This window comes from Podarcis gaigeae, assembly GCF_964106915.1.
Source record: "Podarcis gaigeae genome assembly, chromosome: 6".
Lineage (NCBI taxonomy): Eukaryota > Metazoa > Chordata > Lepidosauria > Squamata > Lacertidae > Podarcis > Podarcis gaigeae.
In genome coordinates, this window is record NC_139682.1 from 70134735 (window position 1) to 70158220 (window position 23486).

The 23486-nt window shown below is 42.9% G+C and overlaps 1 protein-coding gene across 2 annotated transcripts in view; it reads left to right on the forward strand.

Annotated features, from left to right (window-relative positions):
- Nucleotides 1-3570: 3570 nt before the first annotated feature.
- The window catches only part of LOC310846554 (calcium-activated chloride channel regulator 1-like), a 30336-nt gene continuing 10420 nt past the window's right edge, over nt 3571-23486 (forward strand). Inside the window, exons 1-8 of one of the 2 annotated variants that reach the window (XM_083743329.1) lie at nt 3571-3672; nt 11540-11717; nt 13974-14114; nt 16969-17119; nt 18034-18145; nt 20074-20242; nt 21513-21734; nt 23022-23246. In XM_083743329.1, the coding sequence (XP_083599455.1) occupies nt 11565-11717; nt 13974-14114; nt 16969-17119; nt 18034-18145; nt 20074-20242; nt 21513-21734; nt 23022-23246 (1173 nt within the window). In that variant the 5' untranslated portion in view covers nt 3571-3672; nt 11540-11564. Of the gene's footprint in view, nt 3709-11500; nt 11718-13973; nt 14115-16968; nt 17120-18033; nt 18146-20073; nt 20243-21512; nt 21735-23021; nt 23247-23486 lie in introns of both variants that reach the window. The other variant, XM_083743330.1, reaches the window with a different exon arrangement.

The window sequence follows — 23486 nt, forward strand, 5'->3', positions numbered from 1 at the left end:
ATAAAAAACTGGGCTGATTGATTCTTCAATCATTTCAAAGTTGCAATGCCTGGGTTTTTCTTATTAAAATATCTCCCAGGAGTTTGCAGGTTGTTTAGTGTCATCTGAATACTTTTAAATACTTGGTTGTTGCTTTTTAATCTTTTTACAATTCATTTTAATATTTGCTTCCATATTTTTGTAAACAGAGTTTTGTTTTTTTTTTTGTTCTTTTTTTACAATCAAGTGCTCTTTACATTTTGCTAAATAAACGTGAAAGGGGATTTCCTATTCCCCTATATCTGTCTCTGTTGGAACTCTATTTTGCTTTGCTGAAACTCCGTATTTGATATTTGCATCGTTGCTCGGCCGATGTGTATGAACTCTTCCTAACCTCTTCTAACAGAGAAGAAACAGGTTGTTTTTAAGTACGAAAGAGTCCTAGGATGGAATGCAATAACTGATAAGCAACCTAGCACCAAGAAAGGAATGCGAGGGGGTGCACTGATAGGCAACCTTAGGCCGCTAGTATGACTGATATATTATCCATGGATAATGAAAGCAATGTTGCTATGCACCTGTTTGAATACAGTATAGCAATTAATCAACAAGGCACTGAAAAATAAGTATAGATAACTGCATATTAGTGTAATGAGAGGGTGGGGGTGGGTTTAGAGCATGTTACAAACACTTTCCTTCCTAATTCTCTCCCCAGGGATGCTTGCCTTGTGTCATCATTATTATATATTATATTATATTATATTATATTATAATTATATATGTTTTGCTCATAACATTATTATCTTGTGAACGATGTGACAGGACCTCTTCTGAGGAAAGAAAGGCAGCATCGTCCTGCTCAGACCCTACATTTGTATCATTCTTTCCTCCCACACTATGAGCAAAACAAGGTACTGACATTTACTAAAAACAAATGTGTCTGAGTCACAGTATTTCATGGAAAACTCCAAAGGTGTTTCCCATCCCTTGACATTTTGCATCACCTAACTGAGTCCGCCTTAACTGCAAAGGCAGACAAAGTTTTGCATACTGTTTTTAAAACTGTAGAACCCCAAATGTATCAGTCATCCAAGCATATCAAAAGTACTTCCCGTTTTTTTAACTTCAATCAAAACATCCACCTTCTCGTTCCATTTACCTATGACCTTAAAACCTATGTCATATATTTATGTCAGTATTCCTGCCCCCAGCAATTAGGAAACCAATCCCTTGATAATTGAGCATAGTTCCTAATTGTTCATACTGCCTGACTTGACCGTCAATTTAATATTGTTAATTTATTTGTTCAAATGTAAAATAGCCATGAAAACCATCTGGACATTCAAATTTGTTTAGACCACCTTCTGATATCCATTATCCACCTTCAACCCATGCTTGCAAACCAAAGGACTTTCCATAAATATATATATTTGTTTCATTCAATTTTTCTGTAATGATTTCCACAAATTTCTGGGATACTGCAACACTTACACTGTTCAAACGTATATACCTCTAGGTTTTAACTGTTACAAGCTTAGAAAACTTCATGAAGCATGTATTTAGACTGTTCAATTAAAAATAAACCCAAGTGGGAGACAGAAAACACTGGTTATTTCACATTTGTGGACACTGGTTGTAATAAAACCTAAGTGCCCCAGGTCCTATTCTACAGAGCAAGTCCAGAAGGATACCATGGTCAATGGTATGAAGAGCTGAAGAGAGATGAAGAAGCAGCAGCAAGGTCCCACTTCCCCTGTCCTGCTCTGTGCAAAGACTGAGACCAAGGCTAACTCTGTCCCATGGCCAGGCCTGAACCCAGATTGGAAAGGATAATCCATTTCATCCCACAATGCTTGCACTTGCCCAACCACAGCTATCCTCCTCCAAAAGGTGTGATGTTGAATGTGATGAGCTTGCTGCTGCCTTTGTCCAAACTTTTATTTTATTTTCATTTAACAAAGCTTATACCCAGCTTGATTGTAATAAAACCTCAAAACAGTTTATGGAAAAAGACTGATATTTAGAACAAGTTCCTGGTTGGGCATCTAGAACACTAAGCACCCTGGAGGCTGATAATTGGTGAGTTATGTTATCCTATTTGGGCAAGCTATGGTGGCTTTATTCAAGCCTGTAGGGATTTCTATGTATTTCCTGATTACAGTGGTACCTTCATTCTCAAACGCCTTGGTACTCAAACCCTGAAAACCTGGAAGTAAGGGTTCCAGTTTTCGAACATTTTTCAAAAGCTGAACATCCAATATGGTTGTTGGCTATTATTTCCTGGGTGCCTACACCAATCAGAAGCTGCCCCTTGTTTTTTGAACATTTGGAAGTCAAACGGACTTCCAGAATGGATTAAGTTTGGCGCATTTGTTTTTGCTATTTACTTTGCTTTTTTGTTTTTGAGGCTTTTTTGGTTAATTTGTTTTTGTGACTGGGTAGAACCCAGTTCAGCTACTGATTGATTGATTGATTGATTGATTGTGTGACTGTGGAAATGGATAAAAGCCCCCTATCCAAACAGTGACTATCATCAGTACAGTTAAGGGGGAAAATAAATTTTAATTTTTATCATCTACAATACGGTCTTATTTATTTTATAGTACAGTACATTGATTATTGCTTTCATTTTATAGATCAATGGTCCTGTTAGATAGTAAAATCCATGTTAAATTGCTGTTAAAGGGATTTTTTTAAAAGTCTGGAACAGAGTAATCCGTTTTGCATTACTTTCTATAGGAAAGCATGCCTTGGTTTTGGAACACTTTGGTTTTGGAACAGACTTCTGGAACGGATTAAGTTTGAGAGCCAACATACCACTATATTATGTTTTACAGCAACCATTGATTGGATTTGAAAGGAGTGCCTGGCGTACTCTGGTCCATGGGGTCACGAAGAGTTGGAAACGACTGAACGACTAAACAACAACAACAACAACAGTTCCTTCATCTATTCAATTATACCCTAACTGTTCTTCATTGTTAGTGGGTTAGTCTGTGTGGTGCATGAATCACTGCCTTGGCATCTTCAGATAGCCCAATTCAAAGGTAGTCTGGTAGATAACTGGTGCATTCCAATAACATCTGGAAATCTTTTTGTAACCTGTGAGAAATCTGCTTTATCAATCCTACTGTCATTAGGCTCTTTTTTAAAAAATCATTTTAAGGATTTGAAAACATATCATCCTAATACAGGTTTCACATCACTAAAAAGTCTGAATGTCAGTATCTCTCTGTGTGTTTATCAGAGGTAGATGTTTGGCCCTGTGCAATGGGGGAAACCTTAAAAGAAGAAACCCCACAATTATGCCCTACCAAGGGGCCTCTAAATAATTTGATTCATTGATGAAAAAATAACAGCAATAGAAAAAGCTGTAACGCATGACAGAAACACAACTTAAATAAGGAAAGTCGACATAGGAAGAGGTGGAGCAATGGCTGAAATAGTTAATTTGTACTGCAGCAAGCTATGTATCTGGAGGTAAGTGATAATGCAATGTTTAAGATATGAGTGTGGCATGGTGATAGCAGAAAGGCATCACGTGTAACATGCTGCTGTGTACAGATAAAATGAGGTCCTCGGCAAGGAATCACAAGGAAAATTCTCAGAAAGCCTAATGTTAGTCTATGACACACACTCTCGAATGGAGGACGACACTTCATCAGACCGCAGTATCACACAACTCTGGGCATAGTAAGAATCTTACCTGTTAGCTGTCCTGATCAAGTCGTTTAGTAAGGCTCATGCTGTGTTGGAATAACATATCTGCTATTTTGCTATACAGTGTTAGATTATTAGAATAGAGAGTGATGCACTGCACAGAAGAGTTGCGTTAGTAAATACAAGAGCACAAAAGCATCGAAAAGGCAGCTTATGTCTGCCTTCTCTTGGGTTTAATGAAAGCGGGGATGTGTGTGAGTGTATAAAAGCCCTTTTAAGTACAGCCAAGCTCTCCAAACCATGAATTTATGCAATAAAATAAATAAATAAAATAAAATAAAATAAAATAATCGGTAATCTGGTTAGGTAACAAATGTCCTCTACGGCCTATCAGATTCTCTGCTTCAGGTGATATCTGTGCAACACAGTGGGCTAGATGTTTATTAGTGGGAAGGCAATTCACCTGTTGCTTGAGAGTCAATTTTAAATGTTTTTGGTATGCTCTTTGGCCGTATCAGGGTGGTCAACTAGGCTTCAACCTTTCCATTTTTCCTGAATAGTAGCTGGAAACAATGTTGAGTTGCCACAACTGTATTCTTATTCTCGTGCGTTCTGCAGATGTGTGCACCGTGCTTCCTTGTACGGTTACATGGCATACCCATACAAAATGTTTTGCTTTGTTTAAATTCCTGCATGTTTGCCCCAAGGCTGAACAGAAATCTCCACTGGCATGTTGCAATGCACATCTTTTGCAAATCTGTGAGATTTGCTTTCTTGCACGTGCCCTTTCTCTCTCTCTCTCTCTCTCTCTCTCTCTCTCTCTCTGTGTGTGTGTGTGTGTGTGTGTGTGGTGTTGTTGTTTTTGCTACAGTCTGGCCATTTGCACCCTTGCTTCTCTGTTGCATGACATTGACATTTTGGTTATTGTTGTTAAGCAATTTTCCTGACTTGCAGGAAACACTCTTGAGTCAGCACAGCTGAATGCTTCTGCAGTTGGGTGCTCAGTTTATTTGGTTTCTTTCTACAGATAAGTGGCATGCTGGTACAAAATGGTTTAGCTTTGTGGGGATTCCTGCATATTTCCCCTATTCTTTACCGGTGTGCCTGCAGCACAGGGATGGCGTCTTTTAGGTAGAACTTGGTAAGGCATTGGAATGTGTCTGTGAATGTTCTCTAAACACACTTCTCACCAGCATGCCCTTCCTGTTTCTAGTTCATTGGCTTATCCTGACAACTAGATATGCGCCGTTTTAAATGCTAGTATTTCTTTATGCTTCTCAGTAAGATGTTAATCTTGTGTTTAAATACTAAGCGACAGTTCAACCGATTTGTTTTCTTAAAAGATCAGCTCCTGATACAAAGCCTTACTCAAGCTTACTCTTTGAGTACCGTTTGTCAAGTAGCTGGTTACACATTTTTTTTAAAAAAAATCACTTTCTGAGAAACTGTTTCTAGGCGTTGCCAAAAACCAGCTTCCTGTTCCTTTTTAAAATTACCCCACCCATTTCCCCTGCCGTCAGAAGCACCGAAGCCTCAAATTTCAAAACTTCTGCATTCTTTTCTCCCCCAATTCTGCATTCTTTTTGCTCTCCTTAGATTTTTTTTAAGATTACGTAGGTGTTTTCCATTTTGTCTTTGAAATATCTTCTTACTGATTGCAAAGCGAAAAGAGGATATGTCTCAAGATGCTGAAGATGTTGGTTCATATTGTGCCATGGGCATGCAGCTGATGTCTCAAACCTTTTCTGAGTCCTGATAAACCAACCTTTTGAAAGTTTGTATAGGCAGAACTGTAGGTCTGAGCTGGCCTGAGATGTTTTGCTGCTGTATGCAAAATGGACCACCCCTGTCCCCACAACAACGCCCACCCCATACAGATCTGGGTCCCCACCATGCTTCCTCTATGCCCCTGCTATATCACCTGTGCTGCTGCCAGCTCCATCACCACAGCTGTACCCAGGCCTGCGCTCAGGCTACTGCCACGATGCAGCAGCAGTGGCAACGGGCAGTGGTGATGGCCGTGTGGCTGTGTTGGTGGTGCGGGTCAAGCCGCAGCAGAGTTGTCAGCCGCGCAATGGCAGGGCCATGGAGGGGGCCAGGGGTCGCATCCACCGCCTGAAGTAGACAGGCTTCACCTCACCTAATATAGAGCTGCCACTGCTGTAGGTCCAGGAGTCATGAATGTAGGAGAAGGTGGAACCTGTGGACTTAGACACCGTCCCTCCAAAATAATGATGTAATTTTAGGTTTCCAAAGTAGGAAACAAACTCTAATCTTTCTTATACAAGCTTGAAAAGCAGTTTCCTCTATGTCATTCCAAAAGGTCTGCTTTTTCAGATTACACCCCTTCTACCATGTGGAAAATGCATGACTTTATGTTTGGAATGGGAAAAAACACACACACACACTCTGTAACCTCTGTGAATGTCAAAGTTTGAGGCCTTGTTCTGCTATGATGTTGCAAGTCTGTTGTGGTGTTGTGAACCTAGTACTGCTAGGTTCTAAGGGGGGAGAGAGACGATTGCTTTGAGAATTTATTAGAAATGTTCGGCATCAGAAGCATTCATGCTGATTTGTCTGGGCAACAGCAAACTCTTGATTGTCTTGCAGTCCCAGTCAGCTGGGAGATAATGGTCAGCATTACTATTTTATTTATTGAATTTCTATCCTGCCCTTCCTTCCAAAAGAGCCCTGTGTAGGGAGATGATCGAAATTTGGAAAGAAGGAAGCTGATAAGGGAGGCTTGAGGGGAAATGACCCAAGAGAAAAGTTGACTAAAATAGCTGAGGTCTGAACATTAAAACCCAATATTTAGTTTATACCTGCCTAATGAAGACCAAAAGCTGGTGGCTGAGTCAGCCTAGGGTCTGATGGACTTACCAGAAGAAGGTTGCACAAGTAGGTCTTTGAAAGTTGGCCAAACGGTCCAAGCAGCCAGAAGTACAACCGGATGAGCTTTGGAGCTTTGAGGCAGATTGTCCCCAGTGACAGAACTGGTTTGTAGGAGTATTTGGCTGGGGTAAAGATGTAAGGACACTTAGAAGCTAGTGTCAGCAACAGTGTTTCTTGAGCCTTCAGAACCTCTCAACAAGTACCTTTAAGACCCCAATGTAAATAACAGTATTTCCTTATGTGCATAAGAAGGTAAAAGTAAAGGGACCCCTGACCATTAGGTCCAGTCGTGACCAACTCTGGGGATGCGGCGCTCATCTCGTTTTATTGGCCGAGGGAGCCAGCGTATAGCTTCCAGGTCATATGGCCAGCATGGCTAAGCTGCTTCTGGCAAAACAGAGCAGCACACGAAAACGCCTATAGCCTAGCTAAACTGCCTTCTTACCTTTTACAGTACGAAACTAGTCCTGTATGTAGCAAGTGTCTGTTCCAGGACACTGAGGAAGAATAAACTGTTGGAATCTATGGCGACCATTGTACGCATGAAAAAAGACTTGGCTAGGCATGGCAGTTGTGATTGATCTTGAACTGTTTTGTCGACAGGTGAAAGAGAATATTGGGAGACCATTAATGAATAGGAAAATTAGTCAAAGTCTTAATAAGGAAAGGCACTGAAAAGTGGTTATATGTTATCAAACGTTATTAAGATTGCTGTGAGCCTTTGATTGGTGAAAAGAAATCATGCATGTAATCTGGAAGAGTATAAAAAACATAGCTTGGGGTGTGGTTCTTTACAGCCTCCTCCTTATTTTTGAGGGTGTCCCTATTAACATTTGTATTTTAGTAAGGGCCTATGTTTTCACTTGGAGCCTGTATCCTTTTTGGGGGTGTTTCTGGGAGGGATACCTCCAGCCTAGGAACCCCTTTTAAATCTCTCCAACAGACCTCTGCAGATTTGATATCTGCCAATAGAAAAATCTATTGATGCAACAGCATAGTAGATCTCAGGAGCATCCTGTTACATGCTATAGCCTCCCTCCCTCCATATTTCTAGTTACAGATAGGTAGCCGTGTTGGTCTGCCATAGTCAAAACAAAAAAATTTCCTTCCAGTAGCACCTTAAAGACCAACTAAGTCAGTTCTTGGTATGAGCTTTTGTGTGCATGCACACTTCTTCAGAAGAAGTGTGCATGCACACGAAAGCTCATACCAAGAACTGACTTAGTTGGTCTTTAAGGTGCTACTGGAAGGAAATTTTTTTTGTTTTGTCCATATTTCTATTTAGGGTTCCCATGCACACCCAACACTGGTGTTTGAAGCCAAGCACACTTGGTGTGAGCCGCAATCCACATGTGTTCTGTAGCTTCTTGAGAAATACTGTTGTTTCCTTCGAACCGGCTTGCATATGATTTGTAAATGTAAGCTACAGTTCAGCTGAGGTGTCAACACTACAGGAAACAGCTGCGCATGCAGAGTTGACAGAGTTATTTAAGTTTTGAGAGGTGAGGGGTTGGCGGCACAGGGAAGCAGATCATGTAATGTGTATCAGGTAAAGACATCCCTGCTTCCTCTCTGGTGGGTAAGGTAAAGAGACCCCTGACCATTAGGTCCAGTCGTGACCGACTCTGCAGTTGCGGCGTCATCTCGCTTTATTGGCCGAGGGAGCCGGCGTACAGCTTCCGGGTCAATTGGCCAGCATGACTAAGCTGCTTCTGGCGAACGGCAGCACACGAAAACGTTGTTTACCTTCCCACCAGAGGTACCTATTTATCTACTTGCACTTTGACGTGCTTTCAAACTGCTAGGTTGGCAGGAGCAGGGACTGAGCAATGGGAGCTCACCCCGTCGCGGGGGTTCTAACCGCCGACCTTCTGATCGGCAAGTCCTAGGCTCTGTGGTTTAACCCACAGCGCCACCTGTGTCCCCTCTGGTGGGTGCAGCAATGTAAAAAGGCAATTTCGATTGCATTGGAGGAAAGCAACCTCACATAGCCTAGGTGTCTCCCTTAAAAAGACACCTAACTCCCCACAACTTCTTCAGCATAGTGTACCCCACTTGTATTTCTCTTCTCCATGTTCTGCCTCTGGCTTCTCCCCCTGCCCCCCAATCAAAATCTCAATCCAGGTTCCGCCCCCGCCCCAATGCAGGAATAGGAATACCGTATCCCACCATTTTCCTGGTCCAAATGTCCCTTTCGAAATCTAAGCAGCTGTTGTGGGCAGTGGTTCTGGCAAGCTGGCAATTGAGTCCATCTCACAACGCTGCGAATATTTTTGCACAGGAAAGAAATGCAAACGAAAGAGTTAACAAAATAACAGCAAGCGAACTCCCACCACCCAACTATGAGAAGGGTCTGTAGCTCAGCGGCAAAGTATGAACGAATAATTTTTATTTGTGCTTTGTGGCAAAGCATATTCCTTGTACAGTTTACAGGTTACATACGCTTCAGGTTACAGACTCTGCTAACCCAGAAATAGTGCTTCAGGTTAAGAACTTTGCTTCAGGATAAGAACAGAAATCATGCTCCGCCGGCGGCACGGCGGAAGCAGGAGGCCCCATTAGCTAAAGTGGTGCTTCAGGTTAAGAACTTTTTCAGGTTAAGAACGGACCTCTGGAATGAATTAAGTACTTAACCTGAGGTACCACTGTATGTGAAAGGCCTCCGGTTCAATCTCCAGCATCTCCAGGTTGCATTGGAGTGGCATACGCCAGGTTTGAATATGCCAGTGGCGTATTCAGACAGGTTTAGTTTCCTTGTGGCTAGCTCACAGGTGGATTACTGTTGTTCTCATGTATGCACAAGACAGGAAATCGATGGCTAGAATTATCATCGCACAAATAACAGACAAGTTTTCCAAGTGTCAACATTGCTTTTAGAATGCATTTTGCCATTTTTGGAGCATGTTGTGAAGGGGAGATCTCTTTTTCAAAACTGAAACATATAAAGAACTATCTTAAGCCAACCATGAGATGGAAACAACTGTATTCACTCGCAGTATTCTCAACTAAGAATGAGCTTTTGCAAAAAATAAAAAATAAATAAATTGAAATTTGAAGATGTAATCTGTGCAAAATGAAGTATGAAGATGTAATCGGTGATTTTGCTAAGAAAAAAAGAGCCCCAAAGTTTGTATTTAATTAACATTTACTTAAGACAAATGATGCAAACCATACATAATAAAGTGTGCCTTCAGCATATGACAGAAGCTATGTGATGTTGTGAGCTGGGGGGGATCAATCTGGGTGATGCCCTTAATTCCTTTCCATTTTGGAAAGAATCCTGTATCTGTGGGGATAGAATGTATCAGAGCCCTCAAGGACTTTGGCTAGCTAGTTAAGCACCACAATTAGCATAGCCAAAGAAGTTGCTTTGTGCCATAGAACAAATGGGTGGGCTTTTTCCACCCCTTTACCTAGCTCTGGGGTCGGCAAACTAAGACCCAGGGGCTGGATGCGGCTCACTGGGCTCGTTATTCCCTGCCGCCCGCTCGATCAGTCCCTGAACTAAACTGGAGAGCATGCAGGACTCGCTGTGCGGGGACTGACTTCCATGATGCTGGTATGGCTTCAGATTGGCTGCAGGAAGACGGGAGACGGATGTGATGTTTACTGGTTTCCTGTTCCTTTCTTTCCCAGTTGGTTCTCTGCTTTCACAGAGAGAGCATGTATATTTCTTTTCTGTCTGCGTAGTTGGAAATAAAACACTCTTTGCAATGTAGCTCATACTATCTCGGCTCCTTCCCTGTGTTCTGGATACTCTGCGTAATGGGAGAACGTGCTCGGAGCCTCATCAATGGCTCAGGTCATTAATCACGTCCGAGGACTCGACCGGAAGAGTCGCTCGGTCGAACGCAAGTCCGACAGGAAGTTCCTGCAGCCAATCCAAAGCCGTAGACGTCTCTGGGCAACATCCCTTCCTTCCCGCTGAGGTGGCCACGTATGGCCAAGAGTTGAGCGGCAGGAGGTGGCGGGGAGGCTGCCTCCGCCGCCCAGGCCAGCATCATGGGCTTTGTGCCCCGTGGACCCCTGGCCGAGGCAGAGGACGCCACTGCTGCTGCCAAAGACAAGGCAACATTGGCAGCTGCAGCATGAGTGGCAGCAGAGGGGGCTCCTTTCAGGAGGAGGGGTGCTTTCACGAGTGGATAGGTCCAGCCCTCCACAAGGTCTAAGGGACAGTGGACCGGGCCCCCTCCTGAAAAAGTTTGCTGACCCCTGACCTAGCTGATAGGAAGGAGACTGGCCAGAGCTGTGCGTGGCTGAGCTGGAAGCAGGTAGGAAGCTAGAGACACAAATACACATTTTGCGCTGTACTGGAGTTTAGGGCTCCCCTGAAAACCAAAAGGGAAGAAAGATCTGTTGGGGTGTTAATGCTGTGAGCCCCTACATCCTATGCTCAGCTTGTATCCATGCGTGAATAAAACTAGTATGTCCTAAAGACGCCACATTCTCCACTGACCTACAGTCGAAGGAAACCAAACCTGGAAGAGCACTTGGGGCCTCTGGAGTTTCTCCCTGCTCAGAGATGGCAACGGTAGAATCAGAATAATCTTTATCTGCATCAGCCACTAGCCATAGCAATAAAATAAAATACAATGTGCTACGGATAGAGGTGAAAGCTTAACTCTACAAAATACATTCTGGAGCTTTACATCAGTCAGCAAATAACGGATTTTATTCTAAGGAGATGGCAATGACAGAGTTAAACATCAGTTTCCCGTTGCCCGTTGGAGCACTCCACCCATTCTCTTGTACTGCGGTTACTTTCATTTCCCTGTGAAGTTGTGTGTTAGCCAGCAGCCTCGTGTTCTGAGCCTCTAAAGTGAGTAGCCGTGCCTTATATTATTGAATGAGAACTTAACGGTATTTGTGATGAATAGCACAAGGAAACGTGGGGTTGGGTTGATTTGCAGCACTCTTTGTCCTGTCGAAAAAGGGCTTTTCTGCCTCTCTCTGCCTCTCTCTTTCAAAGCACTTGTCTAAATAACCCTTCTATATTTCTCTCTGTGAGGCTGGACTAAGAGGCGCAAGCAGAGATGATGATGAATTGTCGGCTTCTGCTGGCATTGCAAGTACTGCATTGGGTGGCAGGTACCATGGTGAAACTCGACAACGGTGGGTTTGAAGACCTGGTCATTGCCATCAATCCTAGGATACCTGAAGATGACAAACTTGTTGAACGCATAAAGGTGAGACGGCTAAATAGTTGTGAACATGTTTGATTAGCATCTTACCCCTCAGCGACTGTGATAGACTGCGAAAATGCACTGTGCATTTTATGAGTGTAGGTTTCCCTACAACAAGGCTCAGACATATATGGCAGCTGCAAGAAAACAGGCTGTCTTCCCCCACAGACGCATTAAAAATATATATTTTAAAAATCTGCAAAACTTGCAGTGACTCCAAACCTTCTGATCCTTCCCTCTTGTGAACTGGTGCCACCATTTTGGCTCTGTAACATAGGAGCCAACTCCTAGGGGACGAGCTCTCTTCAACTCCCCCAGTAAAATATTTGAGGGGGCCAGGTACACCCCCCCCAAGTTGATGGGCTTTGCCATTGAAATTATGTTTGTGTGATGCATATTGTGATTGATTATGTGGGGCAGGACTTATCTGCCCCAGTGGCGTAGCGTGGGGGTTGCAGGGGGGCCCGGCCGCACCGGCCGCAACATCTGGGGGTTAGGGTTAGGGGGCGCAAATCCATGGGTTGGGGGCGAAATTACTTGCCTTGCCCCGGGTGCTGACAACCCACGCTACGCCACTGATCTGCCCCCCCTATTTTATTCAAATTGGCACCCCTGCTCTATACATGCATTGGTGCTCACACCCTGAGTGCTGAAAATAGAGGGAAAGGGAGAGATAGATTGTGAAACAGCAACAGACTTCCTGAAGGACCACATACCTTCCTCTGTGTGGTTTTGTTGTGTGCCAGAACACTGCCATGTACTTGGAGGTGAATGTTGCTCAAGTTTTGACACTGTACATTTAAAGCACAGCCAACACACATTTAAAGTGAATTCCCCCAGCTTTACCTTTCCCATTCGCAGAGCTACTTGTTCCCAGCACTTTTAATTAGCTACAATATGCAGAAATCTTTGGGGTCAAGTCGTGGGCTTTAAATGTGCGGTGTGACTCTGCAGATGTAAAACACCCCATCAATTAATAAGAAATAAATAAGTAATAAGTTGCTTGTAGATTTTTACAAAAGTAACTCCGCTGACACACTTGGGGGCCGGGAACGGAACCCCCATGCGAAATGGTCATTGTCTGAACTTATGTGTGCTGGTTATACAATTTTATTGTCTCAAACCCCGTGAGAAGACTTTTGAAATCTTTTAATCGATTGGTAGTGCAAGAAAAAAACAAAATTGATTAAGAAAAGGGGCAAAAGTTCTGGTTTTTGCCAAAAGGTTTAAACACCACATGGCAAATTGGTTCAGCAGTTGGAAATCTTTCAAATTATCTAGAATTGTAGGTTTAAACTAATCAGAGCTCTGTGAAGCACCAAATTTCTGGAGATAATTCCAGAAGTGGGATGCCACTATCAAGTACAGCCCTTCTCTCCACCATCACTTGACAAAATGGCTACCATTTTGAACAACAAAAACAAAAATGTCTTTAACAGGAGGTAATTTACCCAGAAGTTTGTCAGGTACAACTTTTTGCAGAACTTTCCCCCTCATATCTAGGTGGAATCTACACACAAATAAAAACCATTCTGAAAATGCTTTTGGGAAAAAACCACAAACCAACTTTTTTTTTATTAAAAAAATACATTGAATTTTCCATAAGGCTCACCTTCGCCATCTAGTGTCACATTGTATATTGCACTTGAAACACACTTAAAACGTTTTATTTGCAGCTGTGTAGCTGAGTCCCAGGTGTAGTTTTGCATGCTAAAATCCTTAAATGTCAGGCTGCAGTTAATGACACAGGAGTATCCACACAAAAAATGTGCCCGATGCAGGAATGTGCAATGCATCTACTACCCCAGGGGTTAGCAAACTTTTTCAGCAGGGGGCCGAGCCACTGTCCCTCAGACCTTGTGGGGGGCCGGACTATATTTTGAAGGAGGAAAAAAAGAACGAATTTCTATGCCCCATAAATAACCCAGAGATGCATATGAAATAAAAGCACACATTATACTCATGTAAAAACACCAGGCAGGCCCCACAAATAACCCAGAGATGCGTTTTAAATAAAAGGACACATTCTAATCATGTAAAAACACGCTGATTCCCGGACCGTCCGTGGGCCAGATTTAGAAGGAGATTGGGCCAGATCCAGTCCCCGCGCCTTAGTTTGCCTACCCATGCAATAGCTTCTTGGAGAAAGGGATTTAGGGAAAGAAAGATGGCAGAAAAGACCAAAGGGCACATTCAGTAAAACCAAATGGAGATATAGTCACTGACAGACAGAGGTCTTTCCTTTCCTTTCCTTGTTAGGACATGGTCAAAGAGGCGTCAACATATCTCTTCAGTGCTACAGAACACAGATTTTACTTCAAGGCTGTAAAACTTGTCATACCTTCAACATGGAAAGACAAAGCAGAATATCAGAGAGTAACTACAGAAACCTATGACAAGGTAAAGTCAAGGGGAATACTTTAAGTTGCAAATGTACTTGTAGTATTATTATTTTTTAAAAAAGATTGGGGGCAAATGGAAAGATCGGAGGGAAAAATAAATACAGAATAAGACTATGCCATCACTTTTGAATGCAACTGAGTTTACTTTTGATTGAACATGGATATCAGAGAGTAACTACACAAACCTATGATAAGGTAAGTCTAGGGGAATTGGGCTGCATAAAATATATTGTTCTTACGGATGTGATAATGGTCAAGGCTCAATTAAAAGGGTTGGGGACCCTGGTGCGCTCCCAAAACAGGATCCCCCTTTACCTTCAAAGGAATGCATGCAATAAGGAACTTGAGAAATCTTAAATGCTAGCATGAGTGGCCGGGCCTGGTGAAATTTTAATTCCTTACCCCTACGGTTATGATTTGTGGGTTCCCACTTAATTTTATTTTGATTTTAAATGTGATTTGAATTGTATTTTAAACGAATCGCTTGATTTTGTGTTTTTAATGTATTTTATATATTTGGTGTTAGCCGTCCTGAGCCTGGTCTCGGTTGGGGAGGGTGGGGTATAAATAAAATTTATTTCTATTATTAACAAATTTATTATTACATATGCTGTCATGGACTTGAAGCATTTGCCATTTCACAAGTCAGCAAAGTAACAAGCCTTTTGGTGATCCTGAGCATTTTTCATTCTTTAAACTCACTTCTCAGTGCGTATGCTCACTTTCAAACGTCAAAACAAAATAAAAAAATTCCTTCCAGTAGCACCTTAAAGACCAACTAAGTTAGTTCTAGGTATGAGCTTTCGTGTGCATGCACACTTCTTCAGATACACTGAAACAGAAGTCACCAGACCCTTCTATATAGTGAGAAGGTCAACAGGCTCATCACAGCTATCTGCCAATCACCCATTCCCACCACCCTTCTGAGTAATACCCCTCCCCACCTTCTCACTATATAGAAGGGTCTGGTGACTTCTGTTTCAGTGTATCTGAAGAAGTGTGCATGCACACGAAAGCTCATACCTAGAACTAACTTAGTTGGTCTTTAAGGTGCTACTGGAAGGAATTTTTTTATTTTGTTTTGACTATGGCAGACCAACACGGCTACCTATCTGCAATTTCAAACGTCAATCAGTCATGAGTTCTTGGCATAACCAACACAATGGCTGTTGTGAAGATTTACGAGGCATAATATGATCATAATATGCTTGTATCGTAGGCATCAAATGTGGATTCCTTTAACCCAAGTGATGGATCCTTGTAAAGGTCCATCTATTTTGGAGATTAGTACAAGGCTTCAACCACTCTTAACCTAGCTTGTTGGACTCCATGTCTTCTATGATGTACAGAGCAACACCACCTCCAGGATGCTCCTGCCTGGCCTTCTTATAATGTCAGTATCCAGATATAACCATGTTCCACTGTCTCTCTCCATTCTATCTGACATCCGTCATGCACACTCCATCCAAACTATCCTCTAAGAGCAAGTACTTCAGCTTGCCCATCTTGGCTGGGATACTTCTAGCATTAGCATATAAACACATATATACATTACCTCTCTGAGATACTTTTGTTTTAGCCTACAGTTCTTTGGCTCCCAAAGTTATGCTTTTGGCATCATCCTGCTTGCTCTTAAGTTATAAGGCCTCCTTATGCAGAGGTTAGAGAACATTAAGTGCATATTGAGCATTTTTGTTCTGAAAGGTTATACCAGGGGTCAGCAAACTTTTTCAGCAGGGGGCGTCCACTGTCCCTCATACCTTGTGGGGGGCTGGACTATATTTTGAAGGGGAAGGAACAAATTTCTATGCCCTATAAATAACCCAGAGATGCATTTTAAATAAAAGCACACATTCTACTCATGTAAAAACACCAGGCAGGCCCCACAAAAAACCCAGAGATGCATATTAAATAAAAGGACACATTCTACTCATGTAAAAACACGCTGATTCCCAGACTATCCACGGACTGGATTTAGAAGGCGATTGGGCTGGATCCGGGCCCCGGGCCTTAGTTTGCCTACCCATGGGTTACATGAACGTTCATCTTGATTTCTATGCAGGGTGTTATACATCTTCCTGTTGATCATTGGTCCACTCGTTTCTCAACATATTTCCTAACTGCAAAAGGCCGTTTCAAAACAAACTGATTTATTGTGCTAGGGTGACAGAGCACTTCAATCCACTTCACTTATACAGATCAGAATTTACGAGTGTGCATTTGAATCTCTTTCACAAAATATAGACAGCTAGAGATCTGGACAGCCTATCATTGTGACTATGTATACATTCACTGACAGTAACCCGGCAGTCCGATATGCTCTTTACTGAGTGTAAGCCTAACTGAATATCAAGACTTCTTTCTACATCTACCTGCGTAGTATTAGGCTGCACACCTCACAAATTGCACAGGTACTTATTCAAAAGACGATCTCAGCTGTTTTAGGAGAATACCCCAATAGGCTATAACTTCTTTTAAATGTGCATTGCAACCCTAGGGCCCAAATCTGTGTACAGTGGGACCTCAGGTTACAAACACTTCAGGTTACAGACCCCTCTAACCCAGAAGTAAAGCCTCTGGTTAAGAACTTTACCTCAGAATGAGAACAGAAATCGTGCAGCAGCAACAGGAGGCCCTATTAGCTAAAGTGGTACCTCAGGTTAAGAACGGTTTCAGGTTAAGAATGGACCTCCGGGAACGAATTAAATACGTAACCAGAGGCACCACTGTACTGTATTTCTGTTCAGAACCAAAATCACCGTATAAGATTAATCACCATATAAGATTAATATCAATGGTATTGGTTGTTTCTTTTCTCTGTGATCTTTTAGCCGTGTTCTGTTTTATTTCAGGCCGATGTCATAGTGGCAGAATCTTTCCCCAAATATGGAGACGATCCCTACACCTTGCAATATGGCGGATGTGGGGAACCAGGGCGATACATTCATTTTACTCCTAACTTCTTGACCAATGACAATTTGTATAATGCTTATGGTCCTCGAGGTAGTACCTGTTTTTTTTAATTATTATTATTATTATTATTATTATTAAAATGTGAGTCAAGGTTTCAAAAGATAATGCTTTCTCAGGAATTTCATTAACTCCTTAAATATAGTTGCTTAATTACTCGAAAGCCTCCTAATTTGTCTGTAACAGATCAGCAATATTTCCATGTCAGATTCATCAGAAAATATACCAGTCACAACATCTCCCTTCTTGAAGCTAGTTGAACATGCTCCCATTCCATCGTACCACCTCATCCCCTCAACCTGAAGCCATTAATAAATTGGCTTTATTTATTAGCCAATAATACCCTGTGTTGTGAGAGCTAAAGGCTCACAGGTGAAGCCCAGCAATATTCCATCAAGAGGTCAAGTCAATGGTTTGAGTCAGAAATTCAACATGAGAGTCCATGACAAGGTCATGAGGCTGTGCTACAAGATGTTGTCAGAAGAAGGAGAAGAAAAAGAAGAAGAGTTTGGACTTGATATCCCACCTTTCACTCCCCTTAAGGAGTCTCAAAGCAGCTAACAATCTCCTTTCCCTTCTTCCCCCACAACAAACACTGTGAGGTGAGTGAGGCTGAGAGACTTCAGAGAAGTATGACTAGCCCAAGGTCACCCAGCAGCTGAATGTGGAGGAGTGGGGAAGCGAACCCGGTTCACCAGATTATAAGTCCACCGCTCTTAACCACAACACCACTGCTGGCTTGCACCATGACTGAACTGAAGCCTTATAGACGTTGATAGGAGGGAAGGAGGGACTTTTGAATCAGATCAAAAAGTTGCCTATCCCTTTCATGTTATTTAATTGATTGTGTGTGTGTGTGTGTGTGTGTGTGTGTTGTACATTATATGTTTCTTTCCCCCGCCCCAAAAAAGTGTGTCACAATGAACTTTGTCGTTGGTCTTCCACAGGTAGGGTCTTTGTTCATGAGTGGGCTCATCTGCGATGGGGTGTCTTTGATGAGTATAACAACGATGCACCTTTCTATGCTACTGGAGGAGACAACTTGCCTGAAGCAACAAGGTACCATCCCATACTGTCCAGTTATTGCCTAGACTGTAATTTGATGATATACAGAAGAGACTATTCATTAGGGGAAAATGCTGCAATGTCTTGGTGGACAGCACCCCCAATGAGTACCTTTTTTCTCTCCCCCCCCCCCATTTTGTAAGAAACACGTTTATTGAATAATACAAAAGCCCATCACCACCACATTCTACAACAACAGTTTTAAATTCATTGAGAAAAGGCTGCGTCCGAAGTTACCCCACTTCTGGAAAATGTGTCACGCCCCATGCCATGCCTTCTTCCTCTGGCTTTCAGGATAGCAGCTTTGCCCCTTCCAGCCCCAGAGCCCTGGTTTTCGTTCTCCGTACTTTTCAGCATTGGCGCATTTTTCAGCATATCGGGCAAGATGAGGAATCGGGTTTTGCTCCCCCGAATGTAGACCTGCTCTAGATGTGCCACACGGCCATCTCTGTAGGTCACTGTCATGTTGCCCACTACCTACTTTTTCTTGCCCAACTCCTTATCAGCTGCAGTCTTCCAAGCACTCATGCATCCCATGAGAAAGCCTAGGTAGGGTGTCGAGAGACCTCTTGTTACTCCAGTAAGCCTTCTTCCCATTGTTCATATCAAGGAGTCCTTCGGGATGTAGCAGTTAGCACAGGCCAACCTAATCAACACCCCTAGACAGTCTGGTTGCAACTGTTGCAATAGATCAGTCTTAAAGGTACCCCTGCCCGTATGGGCCAGTCGTGTCCGACTCTAGGGTTGTGCGCCCATCTCACTTAAGAGGCCGGGGGCCAGCGTTGTCCGGAGACACTTCCGGGTCACGTGGCCAGCGTGATGAAGCTGCTCTGGCGAGCCAGCACCAGCGCAGCACACGGAAACGCCATTTACCTTCCCGCCAGTAAGCGGTCCCTATTTATCTACTTGCACTTAGGGGTGCTTTTGAACTGCTAGGTGGGCAGGAGCTGGGACCGAAAGATGGGAGCTCACCCCGTCGCGGGGATTCGAACCGCCGACCATACGATCGGCAAGTCCTAGGCACTGAGGTTTTACCCACAGCGCCACCCGTGTCCCCACAGATCAGTCTTAGGATTGCCATATTGCAAAAAGTGAAAATCCAGACACAAAGGTTGTTGAGCATTTTTCTTGAAGGGGGGTGGGGCAAAGTTGAGGGAAATCACCACTTGAGGGAAATCACCAAAAAAACAACACTTCCAATATGGGCTCGCCATATACCTGGGTTTTTCCAGACATTTTATAGCCGCTTGCCGAAAATTCTGCCCAGATGCCATTTTCAACGGACAAATCCTGGCTATGTCTGGGAAATTCCAGAGGTATGGCGGCCCTAGTCAGTCTTAATCATTTCCACAGCCAAATGCAGTTGTTGTTGTTGCTGTTGCATCGGCATTGTCGTCATTATTCTTTCTATTGTTATTGTTATTTTAATTTATATCCCATAGCAGCAAGGCAGGAATGAATGACTGATCTAATCTGCACACAATAGTCATTTAGGAAAAAAGAGACCTTTCCCCCGAATTGACTATTCTGTGTAAATTAGGTCACTTTAAAACTATATATTAAAATTGTTATTAGTCCAGAGGTTCACATTATCGCCACAGGAAGAAAACTGCCTTAAAATGGTACAAAAATCCCTGTTTGCAGACCCATATATTTGTGACATAAAATGCTTGTCTGGAAGCAACCTATGTGACTGAGAGCTCATCATCACTTCCCCTTGTGCCACGCCACTCAAAAGTGGATAAGCTCTTAATCAAACTGTATTATATCCACATTACTTAGAATTCTATAGTCTGATCTTCTGAGAGTGCTGGTGGGCGTTTTAGCAACTGTGGCATGGACAACAACATGCCAGCACGTAATTGCTTATTTCTCGACTTTTAGACTGACTGACCATTATCTGTTTCTATTATATTGATTAGGTGCTCGATGGATTTTGCCGGTCAATACATATTCCCACTTGGTGTCAAACAATACAGACGTTGCAAAATTGATCCTCAAACTCAGCTGTTTGAACACGGATGCGTATTTTTCCCAAGCAGGCGCCAAAATACTGCAGCTTCTATAATGTATTTGCAAAGTCTCCCTTCGGTAAGTACGACAAATCTCAGTTGGGATCTATTCTTCTCCGGTGTCTGCCTTCAAAAACACAAAATTATTTTTTTTTGCTAAGGAGGTAGGCAACCTCAACCTCCGTGTTTAAGGGGGGAATGGACTTCATTCTTCCTCCACCTGCAGGAGCCCAGAAAAAAACATTTCACAGCAGAACGAGGCTCACACAGACAACCTCTTTCTATCCACACACACCCCTTTTGACTTTTTAAACTTTTGAGGCTTGCCCAGGATTTCTTCTACTCCTGCATACACCAGGGATTTCTTGTGTTATCTTATACCTCCCTCTTGTGTTGTGCCGTTGCTATTTCAGCCACATGAGCACTGAGACTCCCCCTTGTAGTGATGTATGGACATTGTGACGTTAACATATGAGAGTGCTGGAGAGGAAATAGTTAAAGAAGTTACCCAATCAGAACCCAGGGGGTGGAGTCAGAGGGACTATAAAACCAGCTCTGGGAGGGGCGAAGGGGGAATTCGTTGGGAGTTGGGTGGTTGGTTGGAGTGGGAGTGAATTGGGATAGAGTCTGTGGGTAGGTTGAGTTAGCGTAGTGAAATAAGCTGAGTCAGGAACAGTTAGGAGCTAGGAAGACAAGTAAATATCTGCGAGGTGGTTTAGTGAGTGAGAGCAGGTAGCAGAAGTTATAGGTCTGGATAGGCACCCCATGATTGTAATTGACCAAGACCGTTTATGAAACCACACACTTGTTAAACTGCAATAAATAAACAGAAGTTTATGTTCCAATTTAACCCTGACTGGACTCAGTATTGTCCCAGGTAGGGCCTGGGTGGTGGCAGCGAGAAATAAAGTGGTGGCACAGGGATCAATAGACGGTGAAATGTCCGGGGACCCTGTGTGATCGCCACAGACATTAACTTGTGACATGAGAAGTGAATGTCTGTTCAAGCCCTGGGAGGTCAATAAGCATAGCTGTCAACTTTCCCCTTTTCTTGCCAGGAATCCTATTCAGAATAAGGGAATTTCCCTTAAAAAGGGGGAGGGAGTTGACAGCTATGTCAATAAGTAAACTAGAACAGACTCTTTGGAAACTCTTCTCATTGCATTTTTGTGAGGTTAAGGGCAACAGACGTCTAGAACTAAATTCCGCTGAACACCCTGTAGCCTTTTTTTGTCTGTGTGCTGATGAATGTCCATCTTTGCAGCACCTCTTCCTAAGGAACAGCTGCTATGAAGTAGGAATTGCTAATGAGGTGTGATCTTGACCTGTCCTTCCTATCTTTTATTTAGGTTACTCAGTTCTGTAACAAAAGCAACCATAATATTAAAGCAACAAATTTGCAGAATAAAATGTGCAACTACAGGAGCACCTGGGAAGTAATTATGGACTCTCCCGACTTTGCCAGTTCATCTCCAATAACGGTTCCCCCACCTGATCCCACTGTCTCCTTGCTGAAAAAACAGGAGAGAGTTTTGTGTCTAGTGCTTGATGTTTCCGGAAGTATGGATGCGGTAAGTCTGATTTCCATTGTTCAGAAGATATGTTTTGAGAAAGTTCAAAAATCATGGTTTTCATGTCCATAGCGAAAACAAATGGACACTGAAGTCTGTCTCCAAGGGCCTTCTGGCAGTTCACTGCAAGAAGTGAGGTTACAGGGGAGCAGGCAGAGGGCTTTCTTGGTGGTGGCGCCCTCCCTGTGGAACACCCTCCTGTCAGGTGTCAAGGAGATAAACAACTATCTGACTTTTAGAAGACGTCTGAAGGCAGCCCTGTATTGTGAAATGTTAATTCCTGATGTTTTACATTTTTTAATGTGCTGTAAGCTACCCAGAGTGGCTGGGGAAACCCAGCCAGATGGGCAGGGTATAAAAAATAAAATCATTATTATAAATGTCAGTACAGCATTGACATTTCTGTAGTAAATGACACTCTATAATAGGAACAGTGAGGCTCAATTTTGTTGTTTCTCAGTTGTAGGGAACCTTCAGCCTTCCACTTACTGCTGAACTACAACTCCGGTCAGTCCCAGCAAGCATGGCCAGTGACCTGGGATTTGTAGTTCAGCAAACATTCAGCACACTTGGTCTACCTGATTATATAAGTTTATTTGGATATTTATCCAGCTGCGGTAACAAATCCATACAGGAGATGAGCTGCAGGGAAGGGCAATGTGGCCGTTGTGTGTCAGAGGGCAACCTCAGTCACATTCTCTGTTGGTGCAGGGAACCCAGAGCAAGTGATGGATTATGGGAGATGGAAAACACTGGGTAGGGGAGAGACAGAATGGATGAAGCATGGAAGGAGGAAGGGGGAAATCCAACTGCAAGCATTCGGTTGAGATATCTAAAGAGATCAATCAGGTCTTTTAGGATTCTCAATAGGACAGGAAGCTTCAGCAGCTGCCAATGTTCTGGCAAATAGAAACAAGATTCTGTTAACTGAATTGGTATTTCCATATATAACATATGGAAATGTGTTCAGCAGCCACAAAAATATTATAGGAGAAATATTATTCGAGAGCACAATTCACGAGACAAGCCGTGTTGAAATGAAAGCTGCTGTTGTGCACCTCCCATCCATTTCAGAAAAATTTCCAGATGGATTGCGCCCTGAATCACAACATGGATGAGGTTATTTGGATACTCTGAAACATTATCGATTTGTCTATATTCACGAATGTTTTGCTGATCACTATACTTACAAATAAAGCTTCAGGGAAATTTTTTATTTGCTTCTCAGAATGCACTGGCAAGTATGTGAATGCTGTTTGTTTTTTAATTATTATTATTCACATGCAGAACAATCGCATTGGTAGGCTGAAGCAAGCTGCGGAAATATTCGTCCTGCAGATTATTGAAGCGGGATCCTGGGTTGGGATAGTCACGTTCAACAACAGAGCATCAGTTCTGACTGGCTTGAAACAGATCAGCAGCAACAGCGTGCGGCAAACACTTGCGGACTATCTTCCTACCTCAGCTGGTGGAGGAACCAACATATGTTCCGGAGTGCGGTCAGGATTTCAGGTGAAGGAGAAGGGAAAAAATTTAGATTAATTTTTTCCTATGCTTCTGTTTAGTTGAGTAGCCACATATAAAAGAAGGCAGGGTTGCTGCATATAATAGTTGTGTTCTAGGAGGCATATCAGGTCTCATAAAAGCCAAGGAAACTGGAATTCAGTGCAGACAAGATAGAGGTGCTGTTAGTAGGTGGTTTGCTGCCTGGGTAAGTGGTGTTCAACCAGTTCTGGATTCTTACTCACCTGA